Source organism: Leptopilina heterotoma, unplaced genomic scaffold, assembly GCF_015476425.1.
Source record: "Leptopilina heterotoma isolate Lh14 unplaced genomic scaffold, ASM1547642v1 Lhet_74, whole genome shotgun sequence".
NCBI classification, from domain to species: Eukaryota; Metazoa; Arthropoda; class Insecta; order Hymenoptera; family Figitidae; genus Leptopilina; species Leptopilina heterotoma.
This window is the reverse complement of record NW_025111173.1, coordinates 1,163,570-1,185,592: the sequence shown is the minus strand read 5'-3', so window position 1 is coordinate 1,185,592 and position 22,023 is coordinate 1,163,570. Positions and strand designations below refer to the sequence as shown.

Here is a 22,023-nt window from a genome sequence, read left to right as displayed (position 1 = left end):
GTGCTTTAGAGACCATATTCTTTAGTTTTCCATGTCAAAATAATAATTGAAAAATTTTTTTTCGTAAAAAAGTGTGTTTTTTTGCAATAAAATTGTTACAAATTTTTTTTAAATAATTATAAACAAATTTTAGCTTTATATTCCGATAGGGCGATAAATTTTACGCCGGAAATGGTATTATTATTATTGGATCAACAAAATAATCAATTGACTGTAATAAATGAATTAATTTAATACAAATAATGAGTTATTTGAAACAATTAATTAATTTATTTCATTGGAACTAATTGAATATTTGATATAAATAAACATTATTGGACAACAATTAGGTAATTTATTTTATCGCTACAAGTAAACTAAATTATTTAATTCAAATAATGCATTATTTAATGCAAATATATTATTTATAATAGAAACAAACAAAAAATATTTGAATTAAATAAATAAATAACTTATTAAACCTACGGTTAATTTTGTAATAACTCTTGAAAAAAGTTTTTTCGTCCATTATTGAATCAAGTAATTTTCGTAATTGATTTAAAGCAATATTTATTAGATCCAATTATTTCACTTATTTGACTTAAAAGTAATTTGTATTTGGTACAAATGACTATTTATTTGATACTATAAATTACAATATTTATGTCCAGTAAATGTTTACTTAGCTCAAATAAATAAAAACAAATAAATAAGTAAAAACAAATAAGTTTAAATACAACCGAACAAGCATTGGCGAGTGAGGTATACGTCACTAGTAAAATATTCTTTAATTCACAATTATTTTAAATATAGTTTATATTTTTTGAATACTTGCATAATTTTTAAATTTCTGTTCTCTTCATTTTTAACATTAAAACACAAATTTATGTCTTTTAGAATCATATGTATTCTGGCGAAAAGATCAGTGTAATAAATTTTGACGAGTTAAAAGTTCGATTCCCGCAAATGGTGAAATGTTTTATTTTTAATGTTAAAATTAAGATTTTTTTTTCATTTAATAAATAGAAAAATATTAACAATTATGAGAGTAATAATTGTACTTGTTCCAAAGTTTTGCCCCTCGTTTCCGGCATAATAAAAAAAGCAATCAAGCTCAATGTAATATTAGCAAAAGAAAATGCCCAAAAAACACTGTAAAACCCAAAAGTGTTGGCAAAATTTTTAAAAAATAATTTTACTAAAAACATGGAAAATGTTTTTATAATGTCGACGAAACATAGTGCGACACTTTTCACTTCCATGGGAAATACCTCAGAGGCAAGAATCGTTGGCATAATAAAAATTCCCAAACAACCAGACATATTAAAAGAAATCAATGCCACTAATGGAAACCAAGAATATAAAGAAACATCAATTTTAAGATAAAATTTCATAAAGAAAAATAAACCAATTATTACTAAACTTAATGAACAAATAATACCGCATCCTATTGTCCAAGTTCGTCGATCAAGTAAATCAATTAATGGTGAAACAGTCATTGAAAATAGAAATATCACAATCATTAATACAATTGTTGAATATTGAGGTGACAATGAAAAATTCGAGTAACTTAAAATTTCTTGCATATACGATGTAATTGGTGCAACGCCAGAAAAAACGTAACCCAATTTTAAAACAAATACAATTAGAAAAGCTCTTCGATGTTTTGTATATAAATCACGAAACACATTTTTTTTGCAATTCTCAACGTCAATTAACACACGATTAATTCTCTCGATTTCCAATTCCAAATATTGTACATTATTTGTTCCGTGCAATTTAACGAGACATTCAGCTGCCTTTTGATATTCTTTCTTCTGAATATAGAAATAAGGTGATTCGGGTATTAATGTGAATGTAATATTAAACATCAATGGTATAATTAGTAAAATTAAATTCATATAATTGTAGTGAAGAAAAGCACCGCACGTTACGCAAATAACGGCACCAAAATTAAATGATGCTGATGTGATATTTATTAATGTTCCACGAATATTTTTATTTGCCACCTCACCCAAATAAATGGTTGTTATATTAAAACACGCCCAATATCCAATTCCACTGATAAAACGTGCAATGTACAATATGTATACGTGTTTAGCGAGAATAATTAATATCCACGATATTATTTGTGGCATGGCAAAAAATAACAATGTCCTTTTACGACCCAATCGATCGACCAATATTGGACACAATATAAAACCAAAAGCACCGCCGAAATTAAATATTGACACAATCCACGCTCCTTGATTCATTGTCACTGGAATTTGTGAATTTTCACTCTCGAGATGTGGAATTGCTGGCGAGGGCCAAGAATCCGCTGCTCCAAATCCCATTGTTAATAGACAAACTAAAGGAAAATTATAAAAATATTAAAAATTTCCAAATCAATAATTATTTAGTGCATGTTTTTGAAATTTTATTTTTCCATTTATTTGTTTCTATAAAAAATATACTAAACTAAAAGTATTATAAATTTTCAAATAAATAATTATAAGTGTACGTTTTTAAAATTTTACTTTTGGATTTTTTTATTTCTACAAATATTTTAAACACTTTCATGTTATTTTTATGTCTTTATATAGGGAAGAGTAGGTCAAGCCGACCATGTAGTAGCGTTTCTCTGAATTGATTCAGATGTGCCGCTTATATAAATTTAAAAGAGTAATGATTCGTACATCTTATTCCCTGATTTTGAAATTTTTGCATGTATTTGTGCTGGGCAGCGCTATAAGCAAAAGTTTGTTTTTAGGAGAATATTATACAATTTTTTGACGTTACTAATGTTGTAGGTTCAAAAGGTACATACCTCAGCTAAAAAAACCAATACATAAATTAGTAATTTTTAAAACAGTTTTCGTTTACAGATGATAATTTTCAAAATTAATCACTGGGGGTAAACTGACGACTTTATGTTATTTTTTAAATATCAAAATTAGGCACAAATAGAGAACTATTTCACATTTATTCATTGTCTTGTGTCTATCCTTATATGAAATCAGTAGATATGCAAATTAGGTAAAGAGAGACATTCTAATGTTATTTACTTTCGAAAGAGGAAGAAAGCAATAGCGTTAGATTTTCTGCGTTATAAACAGAGACCGATAATGGTATTTAGTATCTAGAAAGAAGGAGACAGAAAGATATTTATATATATATATATATATATATATATATATATATATATATATATACAGTACGAAAACCTACCACGTCAGTCATATCCCATGAGTGGGAGTGAGACAGACTTATGCGATTCCCATACTTTCCTATGACTGACGGATAGCTTTTCCTACTGTATATATATATATATATATATACAGTAATAAAAGCTATCCGTCAGTCACAGGAAAGTATGGAAATCCCATAAATCTGTCTCACTCCCACTCAAGGGACATGACTGACGCCACAGTGGGGCAAAATGTAGTAAGAGGCGTCAAAATTCTGTAACCACGTCAATTTTTAATGAAAATGAATGCACTTTGGTGGCATGAAGCTTCAAGTATCACAGAATTTGAAACCCTTGCCGCATTTCCAAAATTCAAAATGGCGTCTCTGCTGTAAGTGCCTAAATTTGTTTATTTTCGTATTCTTTAAAAGTTATGAACATTGAAACTGAAACAACTTGCACAAATAAAGTCTAGAAATGTTGCTAAAGGTATATTTTGGGACTGAGGCCTATACTCGTTAAGAATCTGCATTGCAACTTTCAAAATTCAAAATGGCCGATCCAATATGGACGATCAAACGAAAAAAATCCTTAAAAATGCATATTAAAAGGAATTATTTTCACGAAAGTCTATACTGCAAGGTTATTTTCGCCGCTGATTACGAATCTGAGGTCAGATTTTCAAAATTCAAAATGTCCGATCCAATATGGCGGTCGAAATTGTAAAAAATTAGTCAAATCATTCTGATACTCAGTATTCCAACAGTTTTCGAGTCGCTGATTACGAATCTGAGGTCAGATTTTCAAAATTCAAAATGGCCGATCCAATATGGCGGTCGAAATTGTGAAAAATTATTTAAATCATTCTGATACTCAGTATTCCAACAGTTTTCGAGTCGCTGATTACGAATCTGAGGTCAGATTTTCAAAATTCAAAATGGCCGATCCAATATAGCGGTCGAAATTATGAGAAATTAGGCAAATGATTCTGATACTCAATATTCCAACAGTTTTCGAGACGCTGATCACGAATCTAAGGTCTGATTTTCAAAATCATGGCTTCACCATGGTAACAAAATAAGTGAAAAAAAGAATGTCTAGATAGCTATTTATTATTTGTATGAAACTTCATGTATTCAGACAGTCTTTTTTCTTAAACTAGAGTGGACTTCGTTGATGCAGTTTACGTTTTTAAATTTTATTTTCCATTTTCTCATTTATGCTATTTCTTAATTACAACCTATCTTCAATTATTTTTTGTTAATATTTATTACTTTGTTCCTTTTCATCATATTAAGTTCGGAATTATCATATTTTCAAAGTGAAGCTTCTCAACGTTTAATGCTTACTTTTTATTGTTTGTATTTTGATTTTTAAATTAAAAATAAAAAATATCGGAAGATATTCTGATGGAAAAATTAGAATATAAATTCATCTGTATACAACTCTAAGAATTTTGAATCTATAATTTTTTTTTATTGTTTATACTCCTGCCCTATTGGCCTTACGCACTTCGACAAGAGTCCCTGAGAAATACTTTTTTGGATTAAGCATAACCATTCTACATATGAAATTTTTTCTATATATTAACCTAATTTTGCGTCTACAGCCGACTTTATTAGGAGTACTCGCATTTGCCTGGACTACCCGTCAATGGGTTTTCTCGCCAGAGAAGAGGGAAACTGTAGAAAACCTCTCCTGAGTACAACCGGTTTATCGACAGTCGAGTTCTAATGGTGTGTACCGGACAATAATCGACGGTGCACATCATTATACCTTGACGTCAAACCTCCAGCTCAGATTATCTCACGTGCCGGAAAAATACCAAGCAAAATGGGCGCAAACCAAGGGTACTTATACCCTTGGTCCTTAAACAAAGATCAGCTCGACAACCTCCATTAGTGCAGAAACTGATTCTTAGAAACAAATATCAATACTCAACAAATCCTTCCTTCATGTTCTATCGGACATATTGAATTTTAAAAATCAGACCTCAGATTCGTGATCACCGACTCGAAAGCTGTTAGAATATTGAGTATCAGAATCATTTTTCTAATTTTTCATAATTTCGACAGACATATTGGGTCGAACATTTTGAATTTTGAAAATCTGACCTCAGATTCGTAATCAGCGACTCGAAAACTGTTGGAATACTGAGTATCAGAATGATTTGCCTAATTTTTCATAATTTCGACCGCCATATTGGATCGGCCATTTTGAATTTTGAAAATCTGACCTCAGATTCGTAATCAGCGGCGAAAATAACCTCGCAGTATAGACTTTCATGAAAATAATTCCTTTTAATATGCATTTTTAAGGATTTTTTTCGTTTGATCGTCCATATTGGATCGGCCATTTTGAATTTTGAAAGTTGCAATGCAGATTCTTAACGAGTATAGGCCTCAGTCCCAAAATATACCTATAGCAACATTTCTAGACTTTATTTGTGCAAGTTGTTTCAGTTTCAATGTTCATAACTTTTAAAAAATACGAAAATAAACAAATTTAGGCACTTACAGCAGAGACGCCATTTTGAATTTTGGAAATGCGGCAAGGGTGTCAAATTCTGTGATACTTGAAGCTTCATGCCACCAAAGTGCATTCATTTCCATTAAAAATTGACGTGGTTACAGAATTTTGACGCCTCTTACTACATTTTGCCCCACTGTGTGACGTGGTAGGTTTTCGTACTGTATATATAAAATTTAAAGAGAAACGAAAGGTCTGCTTGAGTATGTATTTCGAAATTATTAATTATCTTTCGTTCTATAACAGAAATCTATTTGACTTTTGGAATGGATAATAAGAAATAATACTACTTTTTATTAATATTTGTTATTATATAAAATTTTTAAAAATTGTGAAAATTATAAACAATATTTATTTAAACAATTAAAAATATTATTATGTTCTTTCAACATTTTAAAAAACTTTTTTATTGAATATTACTTCTTATTTAATCACGAATAATTAAAAAAAAGAAAAGTGAGTATTCTTAATTAGGTAAAAAGTTATTCAGGTTTTTCTCTGAGCGCGCCACGCGCCACGCGTGACAGGCGTAAACGTCGTCCCGGGACGCAGTGGGATTTTTTTACAATTAACTGTTCAAAAATGTCTGCAGCCTATAATTTTTGAACGATTTGAGTGTTCTTTAATTAAAATTTAAGGGGAATAAATTTTTTAGACATCTCTCAAGTCCGATTTTTAAAATTTTAATTGTTTATAATTTTATAGTTCAATTAAAGTTAACAAATTAATACAATTTTTTAAAAAAGGATGTCTTGTCACAAACTTCAGTTTATGATTCAACAGCTTAAACAGTCACGCAGCAGACGACAAGCAGATGTTCACTTGAATTTTCTTGCGCATGCGTGGGTTTCTTGGTGTTATAACAGATTGGTTTGTGGTACACACAAACCAGCTTGTTGGAAACACAAAACTCGCCTGCATAAAGCACAATTTGACCTATTTGTATATTTTACGAAAAAGTTTGTGTCTATAAGAAATTTTTTTCCGTGCATAATATGCACATTATTTGACATAAATTTCATTGCACACAAAAACTATTTAACATAAATATCATTTGTCATAGAATTCATTAAACAGAAATATTATGTTACATAAAACTCAGATAACTTAATTCCCATTTGACATAAAAATTATGTAACATAAATTTCTATTGACATAAAAATCATTTAACATAAATTTCTTTTGACATAAAACTCATTTAACGTAAATTTTATTTGTTATAAAATTCATTTGACATCTATTTCATTTGGCATAAATGTCATTTAAGGGGGAGTGACATCTTTAAGACCTCTTTTGAACCTGTTTTTCATGAATTTTTTTTAAGACACGGGAATAAAGTAAACAAAATTTGGTTTTGAGGGATTTATTTGTTAACTTTTTAAGTGTACAAAAATATATTTGTACGTAGAAAAAGTTTAAATTTGTTGCCTATAGAGGGCGCCGAAGTTGGTATCCATTCTCTGCAGAGCAAATCGGTGGGCAAGATTCCGGTTAGACCGTTTAATCTAAATCAAAAATTCAAAGTTTTTCTGAATCTAAGATAGATTTAGCTTTCGAGTACGTAGGATATTTTAAAAATATTAATTTTGGTGTATTTGGCAGTTGTTTGAAGTAAAAAGTCGATTTTTAGGGCGAAAATTTGTCAAAAAATATGTTGCCAAAAAAAACAAAGAAACCAAAAAAAATCCGCTACGTACTCGAAAGCAATAGTAAATGACGATAAAAAAAACTTTGTCCGAAGTCAATCCGATCAAAACTGTTCTAGCTAGACTGCCCACTGTTTTGAAAAACGTCATTTCGAGAAAAACGCGTTTAAAGTTTTGAAAGTACTTGAAGCGCTCTTGGACACATTTTGAAGATTTTGATTTTTTTTACATAAAATAACTTCGAAATCATATCTAATAATATAATTTCTATTCTACACATTATAAAGTATTATTATTATATTATATAGTATAGTATATAATAGTATATATATATATTATATAATATAGTATATTATTAATACGGTCAAACAAACAAAAATTACTATTATAAAGTATCGTTTAAGCAAAAAAAAATAAATTTAATTTTTTTGGGTCAAAGGTGTCACTCCCCCTTAACGTAATTCTCATTTGACATAAATATCATTAGACATAAAATTAGCTTGACATAAATTTCATTTGACGTGAATATCATTTAACATAATTATTATTTAACGTAAAATTAAATTTATATAAATTTCATTTAGCATAAAATCTATTTAACATAATTCTCATTTGACATAAAATATACTTGACATAAATTTCGTTTAGTATAAATCCCATTTAACATAATTTTCATTTGACATAAAGTTCACTTGATACAAATTTCATTTGACGGATAAGTCATTACACGTAATTCTCATTTGACATAAAATTCAGATGTCATAGATTTCATTTTACATAAAGATCATTTCACATAGAAATATAGGCGCGAATTTCAAAATTGGCGAATCACAATGTTGTTGATAATATCTAATTGGTTACTTTTAAAATTGGCGCCGATATTTTTATGTAAAATGTAATTTGTGAAAAATGATTTTTATGTCAAATGAGAATTTTGTTAAATGGCTTTTATGACAAATGAAATATATGTCAAATGAATTTTATAACAAATAAAATTTACGTTAAATGAGTTTTATGTCAAAGAAATTTATGTTAAATGATTTTTATGTCAATAGAAATTTATGTTACATCATTTTTATGTCAAATGGGAATTAAGTTATCTGAGTTTTATATCAAATAACTATTTGGTTAAAAAAGATTTCTGGAATAAGCATGCGTCTCACATATGATTAATACATCAGTAAATTTAATAGAACAAAAATACAAATTAGAAAAATCTTCCTTAATAAGTATGTAGTTCGATTTATTCAAAATGATTCATTTTTATTAAACAAATTTTAGTTATAACTTGATTACTTTTTAATACTTAAAATTTTGTATCCAACTATATCATTAAAATTGTACTAAATATTTAAAAAATGAAGCACTTTGCTATTAAATTTTATTTTTTATTGTATTTGAAACTTTCGGGTCCCTCAGACCCACCTTGTGTGCGCATTTCAAAAATCGAACTCGAGCCTGTGAGGGTTAATAGACAAACAGCTATTTTTTGGCTGGAGTTTGAGAGTGACGATCGTGATGGGTTGTAAAAATGACATGATGACGATCGCGAGTGGTTGAAATACGATGATGGCGGTCACTATGGGCTGAAATAATTTCAAATTTTTGTGCGCGCGCAGTTTTGAGGTTCTAATTTATTTCACGTGGTCGAGTGCGAGTATTATACATGAATACATGATACATGTCGAATATTACAGATTATTACAGAATATAGAAGTAAAGAATACGTGTTTTTTCCTAAATATTCTTCATCATTCTTAATTCTTAATAATATTCTGAATATGTGACTGTCCACGAGAAAACAAGGCTTAGGTCCAAAAAATCAATTTTGATTTTTTTATGGTAATCGACAGATTTTATGTTGCTTTTTCAAATGCAAAAGTTAAAAATATCAATTACTTTCGACAATATATCGTTTTAAAGATGGGTATGTTAAGCGTAGTTAACCTCAATCGTTGACTGTCCACGATAAAACACGGCTTAGGTCGAAAAAATCAATTTGAGTTTTTTATGGTAATCGACAGATTTTATGTTGCTTTTTTAAATGCAAAAGTCAGAAGTTAAAAATATCAATTACTTTCGACAAATATATCGTTTTAAAGATGGGTATGTCAAGCGTAGTTAACTTCAATCGTAGTACTTCAATCGCTCGCCCTGTGAAATTCACGTTTGGGAGCTAAGCCTTGTTTTCTCGTCGACAGTCACATATATTTTATGATAAAAGTGAAAAGTGACAAAACAATAAAAATATATAAAATATCAGAAGTGAAAAAAGTTTTGTAATTAATAAATAAGAATAAAGAGGATATAAGTAAGTTTTTAAAAATTGTGTAAAATACTACTTTTTAGTAATAAAAAATATTTTTTTATACGTAAATGCAATTAATAAATAAACATCTTTACCGTCTAAATCATTAAAACATAATCTATTTTTTAGCAATTAAACTTATAATAAAGAAATTTAAGTAACTTTCTAGAATTAGTTAAAAAATTCTTGAGTTTGCCTTGTTACATTAAAATATTAAAATTAATAAAATTGCTGAAATACTTTCAAGCACCCAGATTTTATTTTTACAATATTTATGTTGTTTTTTTAAAAGAATATTTAGGTATAAAATTAAACTCTGATAGTTAATAAACAGGTGTTATAATAATTGGATTATAGTTTCTGCATCTGTAAATTTTAGAATTAAATTTTAATGGTAAATATTCTTTTTTTTAAACAAAAACATTAATTTTTTAAAAATAAACTGATGCTTATTTTAGCATTATCCAAAGAACATTAAAACATGTAAATATTTCCGAAATTATATTAATTTTACTACTAATAAATATAATAGTAATAAATAACTTATCCCAGAATAATTTAATCCCAACAAAAACATCTTTGATATTATATGAACACAATTAGTCTTGTAATATATATTAATAGTATTTCAATATTAAATAGAAGAGAAACCCTAATAAAAATATAATATACACTATCGGTCAAAATTTAGTTTAAGGTGAATGAAAAACATTTCAAAGCATATAAAGTAAGGAAACTAATATTTTTTTCCTTTTATGTTTTAAAAGATGATAACATTTTGAATAGATCAACATCTTTCAGAAGTCGTTTAGCCAATATTTCATTTAGATATTTTTAAAAAATCTTCATTTTCAATGTTTTACAAAAATTGTAATAACTTCTAAAATAATGAACGCTTTTTATTGATCTTAGGCTTATTTTAAAGATGATTTTCTACAGAATGCGAATTATTTAAGATTTAAATTTAGGTTAAATGAAGGTTTTATTTTGTCTGAAATGGCTAGGAGTGGGCGCGCAACGCGCGCCTTCTTAGTTCTAGTCCTTATATGAAATCCGTAAATATGCAAATTAGGTAAAGAGAGACATTCTAATGTTATTTACTTTCGAAAGAGGAAGAAAGCAATAGCGTTAGATTTTCTGCGTTATAAACAGAGACCGATAATGGTATTTAGTATCTAGAAAGAAGGAGACAGAAAGATATTTATATATATATGTCGTAGGCGAAAAGGAAAATCCGTCGTTTAGCTTAATGCCTAGGCTTTAAGCTAAACGCGGGCGAATAGGAAAATTTTCATGTAAATGACAATTATTTTTTTAATCGCCTAAATTCGTTAGTCATTTAGCTTAATGCCTAGGCTTTAAGCTAAACGCCCAAAGAGCGCCAGGCGAATAGAAAAATTTGTATCGATTGATCAAGAATAAACAATGTAATGAAATTTCAATTAGTAATATAATAGAAAAAATCCAAATTAAAGACAAAAATATTTTTCACAACATTGCAATAATTTATTGTAATTAATTGAAGTCAACTGAAAAGGAAAAAATAACAATTTATTTATTGCAGCAAGTTAAACTTTGGTGGCATTGCTAACTGCAAATTATTTTTAATTTAAAGTAAGAGCACCTATTTGTCTTGTATTGATTTTTAGCCGCCTTACAGTAACATTTTTTAAATCCTTGTCCGCCGCACATAGATTGATGTGATGCAGCTTCTCTTAAAGTCAGAGTGACATCTGTACAAACTTCGTCAATTTTTAGAATTTCAGTACCTGATTGCGATATATCAGTTCGCGGAAACCAACCTTTAATGATGCCGTTTTTGTACCAATTTGGTAAACATTGTTTTTAATGTCTATTACGACGCCTTCAATCATAGGAAAATCTAACGGGCCACGATCAACATCAGGTACCACCAAAGTTACGCAATTACCGATTGTTAATGGAGGAAACTGTTTGAGACTAAATATAATTTTGAATATTCTATAAAATTAAATTTAAAATGTAGTTTCAACTAAGAATATTTAAAAGCAAAGAAAATAAACAAAGACTCATAAACAAATATTTAGAAACGATTTTCAATTCAAAATACCTGCAATATAATATTATTAATAATTGAAATTTCATTACAATATTTATTCTTGATCAATCGATACAAATTTTTCTATTCGCCTGGCGCTCTTTGGGCGTTTAGCTTAAAGCCTAGGCATTAAGCGAAATGACTAACGAATTCAGGCGATTAAAAAAATAATTGTCATTTACTTGAACATTTTCCTATTCGCCCGCGTTTAGCTTAAAGCCTAGGCATTAAGCTAAACGACGGATTTTCCTTTTCGCCTACGACATATATATATGTATATATAAAATTTAAAGAGAAACGAAAGGTCTGCTCGAGTACCTTGTCTATTGTTTGAAGGGTTTCTTTCAACCAGTAGGCAGTCTATTGAGTGACCAGTGAGCAGAGAGAGAGAGAGAGAGAAACTATGAATTAGTAGTAAGCATGAGTGCGAGTGAGATTCAAGCAAATTATACATATACAGGAGCGTTACTGTTGCATTGGTAGTCTATTTTATACTTGAGTATATATATACAATGTAAAAAATTTAGGGAGTTAACGGACTCGGGAGTTGGGAGTGAAATTTTTCGAGTTAAAAATCAACTCCAAAAGAGAGTTAATTTATAACTCCCTTCATTCAACACCCGCGCGAGTTATTTTTTCCTTGGAGAGTTAGCATTTGGGTGTGAAGTTTTAACTCTCTTTATTTAACTCCCCTGGCATTAACTCCCCAATGGGTGCGACTTTTATAGAATCCCCTGGGGAGTTAAAATTTAAATCCCTTTTTTTTCAGTGTATGTATATGGGTCATTCTCTTTAACATTGTAATTTTTAAAAAATTAAAGCTTGTAATATTGGGAACGGCTAAACTGCAATACGCCATCTGGTGAGAGACCGATCTCTCCCTCCATTTTCTTTCTTTATCTCTCTTTAATTAGCAGGTTAGAAAGAGTAGAAAAAACAAAATGGAGGTAGAGATTGGTCTAAAGTCACTACTATCGGTTCAAAAAGTAAAGTCAGTTGACTTTGAAGGCTTATAACTTGAGTAAAAAAAATCGTACAATATTGAGATAACTTGAAGTCAGTAAATAATTTATTTCTACGTTAATGTAGAAAATTTAATAATGAGGAAAAAATTATTTCGCAAGTTATTAATTTTTGAAGGGAAAAAGTATCCTTATATGAAATCAGTAGATATGCAAATTAGGTAAAGAGAGACATTCTGATGTTATTTTCCTTCAAAAGTGGAAGAAAGCAATACCGTTACCTGAAGAGAGATAGTTTTATAATGTTTTCAATAAATGAAAGAGAGATAAGTATGCGTTAACTTTTCTGCGTTATAAACAGAGAGCGATTTATGTTTAGTTACTAGAAAGAGGGAGACAGAAAAAAATTTTCACTAAATGATATATTGAATATTATATATATATGTATATATAGAAAGAGAAACGAGAGGCCTGCTCGAGTACCTGGCCTATTGTTCAAAGGGTTTCTTTCAACCAGTGGGCAGTCTATTGAGTGACCAATGAGCAGAGAGAGAGAGAGAGTATGAATTAGTGGTAACTCAAGAGCGAAATGCCAAGACTGCAAAAAGGGCCCATCATTGGCCCAGTAATGTCTGCCGAGAATTGGCAGTAATTACTGGGCCATTACTGGTGTTCAAAACGTTCCATTGCTGGGCCAATGATGGCGTCGATGGTCAGATTTTCAAATTTTCTAAAACTGGACCGGCTCTCAGCCCAATAATGGTACATTCACGGCAAAGTTGATGAATCTTTAATAACAAAAGACAATTGCCAGTGATGTGACGTAGATCGGCCCATTAATGGAACATGAGTGGCACTTTAATGGCAAAAATTTATTACAATTGCCAGTATTGAGGCGGCGCTTGGCCCAATACTGGCAATTGTAATTTCCCATCAAAGATACAAAATTTTTGCCATTAAAGTGACACTCATGTTTCATTAATGGGCCGATCTACGTCACATCACTGGCAATTGTAAAACCTTATTCTTCAATGTTTAAAGAATATTAAACAATTTTTTTTATGTAAAATGAATGATAAGTTTATAAAGAGTACAGTTTTGAAAAGTAACATTCTTTCAATTTCAGTAGTGGATACAGAACAGAAATTTTCCATTCATTTTCTATTTTTCGTCGTTTAAAGATAAGTTAATGAATATTGAGTTTTTTTATCAAACAATCAGTGAACTGTAAGTTATTTCCACATAATAAATTAATATATTTTTTACAATTTATATAGATAGAGCAAACAAATATTTTTAGTACAAAAGACATTGAAATTAGTTATTTAAACAATATAAAATTTTCTTTTTGTACAGTTCTTATATATTTTTTCTATGATACAAAATTGTCTACAGATATTTATAATGAAAATTCATTAACATTCTGTAATTTAAAATTGTAATAATTAGAATTAGATGTTAAATAACACTAAAATAAAAATTGGAAATAGATATTGAATACAAATAAATTAAAAATAAAGAAAAATGAAAAAATTGTAAATAAACAAATAAGAGAAAACTGGAAATGGATATTTTTAATCAAATTGTATTAAGAAAAACTTCATCTTTCTTTCTTTCTTTTGAATAAAAAGGAAGTTAATTGAATATATAATGTTTTGGTTCTTTGGATTTAGACAATTTAGTTTAAATGTAAGATGTCAGCGAGAGAAAGCTTATAAATAAATTATATTTAGATTTCTTTCCCAATGTAAATCTTGGAAGTTTAAGTGAAGAACAAGGGGAAAGGTTCCATGAGGATATAAAAGAAATGAAAAAATGGTATCAGGGAAGATGGAATACGAATATGCTAGCTGATTATTGTTGGTCCTTAAAACGCGACTTTCAGTCACAAGCTTAAAAAACGAAAATCTAAAAAACCAAGCTTCTTTGAAACTCAATGATTTCTGCATTAGCTCACTTTCGTTTCGTTGTTTTTTCAAATTTTCTGAAGACATCATTTTTTTTAATAAAACAAAAAAGTACTTTTAGAAATACAAAAAAATATAAAAGAACAAAAATACATAAAAAATTACAACAAATGGAGTGTAATTTAGATCGTCTCCCCGTAGTGTACTCTGGCAAGCAGAGTATTATAAATCCTGTAGCTAAATGATCTTAACAAATACACAGTTTTAGTATTCTTTATAACATTTACTTCGAACGTCATTTCTTTACTCCATATAAAGCTTCTCCGATTTTTCTCGAACAACAAAATTCATAATTTTTTAAAAATTTTTATTGACTTTCGTATTGAATTAAACCTATACACTTGAATTTTTTAAATCTAACTTTTTATTCGTACTCAGCAGCTCCAACAACCCCGCTTAAACGTTTCATTGAAATAGACGGAGTTTTAAATATTTTTGTTCTATTAACATTTTCTTCTTGCACCCCTAGATATAAACACACCCCCTGCTTCAAGGGTGCATGCGATCAAATCGTCATAGGGCTCATGTGAAAGGGCATGGTTTAATTTTTAATTTCTGATATTAGCGAAGTTTGTAGCACGTCAGGATTTAGCTGTATAATTTTTTAAAAATGGCCAAAAACGCAGTTTTTAGGGGTTTCAATCACAATTTTCTCTAAAACCTGACGCGATGGGAAGTTTTCAAGCCCTGCACTGTAAATAAAAGCTTCTAAATTAGAGCTGATTTTCGGTATTAAAATAGAACCAAATCTCGATTTAGTACCAAAAATTGGTACTGAATTAGTACCTTTCTTTTTACAGTGTGATTCGTGTTCAGCACAAAAAGTCAGTTCGGGAACACTATACCACATTCTATTCGCAGAACCCTTGCAGGGCAGCGATATTTAAATTTATTTATTTTAAAAACAGATTACTTTAATTACATTTAATACTTTATTTTAATTATTTGAGTTCAATAGAATATTTTCAGAAATTAAATATTACAAACTAAAAAATAAAATAGGTTTGATTTATAAAATTTTTAAAACCATTTTTTAAATTATTTCCAAAATATATGTAATTTAATCAATTTTTTGTTATTATAAAGTTTCTTATAGAGCAATTCCACGGGAAGTGATCTGAAGAATTTTCGATGATTTTAGGAATATTAATAATACTTACTGAATTTGTTCCCTCATATACATGGAATAAAAATGTATAAAAGTTTTTTCAAAATTTTCAAAATTTTTTAAGTTACCGCTTACTCAAAATTTTGGTCGGTTTTTCAAAAGAGGCACATAACTTTTTTCTTTGTTAACCGATTAAGATAATTTTTTTTGGAAAATACTCATAATAAGAAGCACTTTAAAGAAAAAAATAAAAAGAAAAAAAAAATTTTTTTTTTGCCCGAAAAAATTTAAAAAAAATTTTTTGAATCAAAATTTTGAAAAAAATACCTCTTCGATTTAAAAATTTTTTTTTTGTAGTTATTGTCTATAAAGTCAAGAATACTTCCTATAAATTTAATTATGGGACAACAATAACTTTACGAGAAAAAAAATAAAATGTCCAGCGCGGCATGCCGGGACTCGTGAATGTATTCGCTTATGGCGGCGCAAGTTTCGTTCCAAATCACTCTACAAGTCACAACTTTTTGCCAAAACGATTATTCTTTTTTTCTAAATCTTCGTAATTAAGTTTTCTATCGATCTCTCGAGCCCGGTTTTAAAATTTTGTTTTTAAACATTTTTTTAATAACAATAAGTTTTAAAAAAATCATAAAATCGTAAAATATATTTTTTTCAGCTTCAATCATTCAGAAAATTAATCAAAAAACCTATTAAAAGAATGTTTGAGTGTTTCTGATGTATAACAAAAGTATACCAATTTATTAAATTGTTTAAACAATTAATTGTTATTTCTTTCCTAAATTGTACTTAGGGTTAGAAACTTCTAGTTTTTTTAATTGTGCATTTTTTGTAACTAAAACATTCAAGAATAAAAGAAAAACTAAAAATTAATTATTTAAACATTGTTTAAACAATTTATTTTTTGTAAAGTTTTCAATTTACTGAACTTAAAACTAGAAACTTATTATTTAATTTATAGTTTTTTATTTTTTAATGAATTGTACTTTGAAAAAACTAGAAACTTTAGCCCTAAGTGCAATTTATGAAAAAATGGCAACAATTCATTGGCTAAACAGTTTTATAATAAATAATTTTTTATTTCTTATCATCAGTAGATGTTTTACTCATGAAAAATTGTAACAATTAAGAAAAAACTAGAATTTTCAAACCCTAAGTATATTTTATGAAAAAGTAACAACAATTAATTGTTCAAACAATGTAATAAATAAATAATTTGGTTTTTTTCAAATGTAGATGTTTTACTCCTGAAAAATTGAACAATTGAGAAAAAACTAGAAATTTCTAACCTTAAGTACAGTTTAGGAAAGAAATAACAATTAATTGTTTAAACAATTTAATAAATTGGTATACTTTTGTTATACATCAGAAACATTTAAACATATTCTTTTAATAGGTTTTTTGATTAATTTTCTGAATGATTGAAGCTGAAAAAAATATATTTTACGATTTTATGATTTTTTTAAAATTTATTGTTATTAAAAAAATGTTTAAAAACAAAATTTTAAAACCGGGCTCGAGAGATCGATAAAAAACTTAATTACGAAGATTTAGAAAAAAAGAAAAATCGTTTTGGCAAAAAATTGTGACTTGTAGAGTGATTTGGAACGAAACTTGCGCCGCCATAAGCGAATACATGCACGAGTCCCGGCATGCCGCGCTGGACATTTTATTTTTTTTCTCGTAAAGTTACTGTTGTCCCATAATTAAATTTATAGGAAGTATTCTTGACTTTATAGACAATAACTACAGAAAAAAAAATTTCAAATCGAAGAGGTATTTTTTTCAAAATTTTGATTCAAAAAATTTTTTTAAAATTTTTTCGGGCAAAAAAAAAAATTTTTTTTTCTTTTTATTTTTTTCTTTAAAGTGCTTCTTATTATAAGTATTTTCCAAAAAAAATTATCTTAATCGGTTAACAAAGAAAAAAGTTATGTGCCTCTTTTGAAAAACCGACCAAAATTTTGAGTAAGCGGTAACTCAAAAAATTTTGAAAATTTTGAAAAAACTTTTATACATTTTTATTCAATGTATATAAGGGAACAAATTCGGTAAGTATTATTAATATTGCTAAAATCATCGAAAATTCTTCAGATCACTTCCCGTGGAATTGCTCTAATACCTAATTAATTGTTACATTATTCAATATGAGTATTTATAATTAATAATAAGTAATACATTTGTTAATTTTTATTGTAGTAAATTATAAAGGGATTCTTTATTTGAAGTAATATTATCTTCGATTCATTTAATAATAATTATAAAAAATTAATTAAAAAATGGATTAATTAATACCTAATAAAATTTTTATTTTAATTAATACATTAATAAACTAAAATGTACTACTGAATTAAAATGTAGTTTATAATTATAAATTATAGAAGAATTTAATAATGTTTATTCAAATTACGACATCAAAAACATTTTTGGATCTGAGTGTTTCTGACATAGAAGTTCGTTTTGTCAAACAATTCAAAATGACAGTTTAGTTGTCAAGTCAAGTGCAAAACAAAAATTTCGTTCGTCTAACGGTTCGTTTCGTCCGAATGAATCACTTGTGATTTATCTAACTTTTTTATATGTCCCAAAAAAGTAACATTTGTTTCATAGGCTTATTTGTATCGAATTTTTTATAGAATTGATATTTTGACGAGACTTTATCTACATACGTTTCTTTAGAAAATGCAAGTAAAATGTATAAAAAATGTTAAGTTACTTTTACAATAGAAAAATAATTCTTATATATAAAATATATACTAGATATTATTACAGTAGTGTTACAGTAATGTCACCGTAATAATACGAAAAAAGATCACCGTTCATATAAGAAGAATTGTTTTTATCTTTCTTTGCGATAATACTTTCACATTACTGCAATATTACAGTAATATTACCATGTAATGTAACTACAATAACTTAAAATATCATATTGGGGTGGACATGTTAATGTTGTTGAAATTTCATTTTTGTATTACATTGGTATATTAATAACATTACATGGAACATTACGGTCACATTACTGTAATGTCATGTGTTACTTAGGTGATATTTAAGAATACCCTGAATGTTTCCTATTTCTATACAATTAGGGTATCCCTAAGATATTTGTACTCTCTAAATTTAAATCAGTGATAAGTCGCTGATTGGGTAGCTATAAGTATGCAGCTGATTCAATCAGCGTATATACACTAATGAATCAGCGAATAGTCACTTATTTTTTAGCTTAGATTCTCCGATATCTGTAGGATATTAAAATTCTTCGCTCTACTGGATATTCGAAATATTTTATGTGAACATTTTTAAGATATTAAAGCATATGAAAATTACTTAAATGTATTGTGGAATTTGTGGGATTCATTTCTAAATGATTGACATATTAAAAAAAATTGAAGTGCTCATTTAAAGCGTTTTTGTTTAAAAGAAGCATAATCTTTTATAGTTAAAAAACAATTAATGGGCGCGCGTAGCGCGCAGAAGTTGTACTAGTAAATATAAAACTAAATATATCGTTGGAAAGGTAACGAAACAAGCTTTCAAATGATGTAAATATCGAGTCTTTAAATTTATTAACCTGGGCTAGGTAGTCTCTTAAATAAAGCGAAAAGCGTCCTGCCGGCAGGACCGGGCTTCGTCATTCTGTGACTAAAAATAATGTGAATTTTTGGAAAATTTAACTTCTTCAAACTACCCAGCCCTTAGTTTTGAACTTACAAGCTCGATATTTATATATGCGCTGAAAGCTTGTTTCGTTACCTTTCCAATCCCAGTAAGAAGTAAGGAACTGAGAAGAATTGAACATTTTTAACTTTTTACAGAAAATGTTAAATTATCAATTTTTTTTAATTCCGTTTCTGTCCAATTCCTATGTATTCCTTTTTGAGGCGAAGATTTCTTGAAAGTGAATTCCAATCAATTCCGTTTTAATATTTCTCTAATTTTTGTGAATTCCGAAATACTGTGTGATACTCGGTAAGTTCAATTCCTGTCTATTCCGTTTTAACATTTTGTAATTTTTTAATTCCTCCACGGTAAGAAGGCTTGAATAAAAAGGTATTAAAAATTATTTCATCATCAATAAAAAGACGAAAATTTTAAATACTTCTGAATTCCTTTTCTGTCCGCTAAATTTAATACTTCTATTAAGTCAAATTCTACTATAAAATGAATCCTTTTCAATGCCCAAAGTTTACAATATTAGAATGAATACTTTTTAATCACTTAAAGTGGAATAAATTTGTGATCTATCTAATGCCTTTTAATTCCTTGTAAATCAAATGCTTGCTGGTGACAAAACAAAAATTGACCAATCAAAATCCAAGTTACTTGAGAAAAGAATGAAAAAAGAAAAGAAAATGGCTCTGTTCATTGACAGTTGTAATGTGCTTGACTTTGTAACTGGTGATAAATGGCGTCAACTGCGACTGTCCACGTGCATATAATCGGGTGCAAATTACCAAAGTGCAAATAAAATCCCACATAGCACCGAGAATTTCTCTAAACTAGACAGGATCTCGCCCAGTGAGGTTATAAATATTGCGTGGTAAAAGTCATGGAGAATGTGAGGTTATTTAAATGTCCGTATAATAAGGAAATATTGAATATCAAACTTGAGCAAAAATTTTACTGTGAATAATAACTTGACATGTTCAGGCAATATTGTATCAATGTTGCATGCAATATTCGCCCAATTATTAAATTTTCGTCTGCTAATATAAACTGAGCGATTTCCTGTCAAGTTTCAAGAAATTTTTGGTGCTGTGTGATTTTTATGTAAATCACGTATAATGTAAAACTTTTATTAAAACTTTATTTAATTTTAATTATTACTTTCCTTTATTTCACTTACTCATAAAAAATTGACTTCCTGAGCATCACATTTTCCATAAATACCTATATTTAAAATTGAATACCTTTCTACACCTAACCTAAAATTATGTGCTTTTTAATTCCTTTCTTATACCTTGGTCCCCTTGGTCAACGTTTATGTGACGATATTAAAGGGAATTAAAAATCTTTTATTTGTATACTTTTATTGGGAATTCGAAACTCAGGACAAAAAAGGAATTAAAAGGAATTCAATTTTTTCAATACTTTTTAATGCAAGCCTTTTTACCGGGTCTGAAGTTTGCAACACTTTGAGATAAGTGCTTCTAAAATTCGCTAGTCATAGTACAGTCTAAATAGCTGAGCGGACAAGCTGTTTGTCTCCGACAATGAAACTTGAGGGTTTGAGATTTTAATCTTCAAACCAACAAATTTTTTTTCCGCCTAAAATATTAAAACGGTATTCAAAAGAATAAACTTAATGTCCGCACAAAAAGTGTTTGCCCCTCAGAATTTGTTAACTTTGCAAGCTTATAACTCTTTTAAAAAAAAATTTTTAATTTTGGAATAAACAGTTAATAAAGCGTAGTTTATCTGTGCAAATAAATATATGCTATTCATAAATGGAAAAAATTTTGTTCCTAATTTGTAATCAAATATGTATAAAAATGTCCCTTAAAAATGATACTTTATAAAATGTATGTACTTTTACTAGTCCCTGTGATGTTATTAACAATGGAAAAAATTTACAAAACGTATAGCAGATGTGTTAATAATTAACCTTTATAAAGAAGGTTAAAAAATGCTAAAATTATGGTAATTAACGTTGTAATGAGCATTTTTATGCTAATGTGCTATCTGGCTTCAGAATAAAGATACAGCTTTGCGATAAATTGTAAAATTTAGGGGAGAGTCTCCAGTTGTGAGACGGGTTTTATTTTTGACCAGTAAATTGTAAACGGGCAAACGAAATTGTAAATAAAATACACCGTTCGAAAGGTAACAGAAATACGCAACTTTTATTAAAAGAAAGTATAGTGTTTCGATGAACTCAAAAAATTTTACGATACATTTTCCGAGCACATCGCTTTTTTAAAAAAAAAAAATGTCTCCAGTTGTGAGACACTCATTAAAAATTGCTAAAATTTAATAAGTTTGACATAAAACGTTATGTTTAGTAAAAATAATTAAATATATTAATAATATATATTATTATATACTAAATAATAATATTTATTCACTAAAATATGACTATCAAATAAACACAATTTAATAGCTTCAACAAGAGGATTAAAATTGATTTCTTCTGAATCAATTGACTTTTTTCCACTTGACATGCCCAAAAATACTAGAAAAAAAATCAAAACAACATTTAAATAGTATGCCTGTAAAGTCGTATTTTTTATGCTGCCCAGATGGGTGTTGACACCGTCTCA

General features: G+C 28.3%; 1 protein-coding gene across 3 annotated transcripts in view; it reads right to left on the bottom strand.

Moving 5' to 3' along the window:
* LOC122510794 (facilitated trehalose transporter Tret1-like) overlaps positions 1–22,023 on the bottom strand; it is an 82,681-nt gene that overhangs the window by 24,380 nt on the left and 36,278 nt on the right. Inside the window, exon 2 of one of the 3 annotated variants that reach the window (XM_043625690.1) lies at positions 512–2,329. The exons of the other annotated variants lie outside the window; for them this stretch is intronic. Coding sequence (XP_043481625.1) covers positions 1,020–2,329 — 1,310 coding nt within the window. The 3' untranslated portion in view covers positions 512–1,019. Of the gene's footprint in view, positions 1–511; positions 2,330–22,023 lie in introns of those variants that run through there. 3 annotated transcript variants of the gene reach the window in all.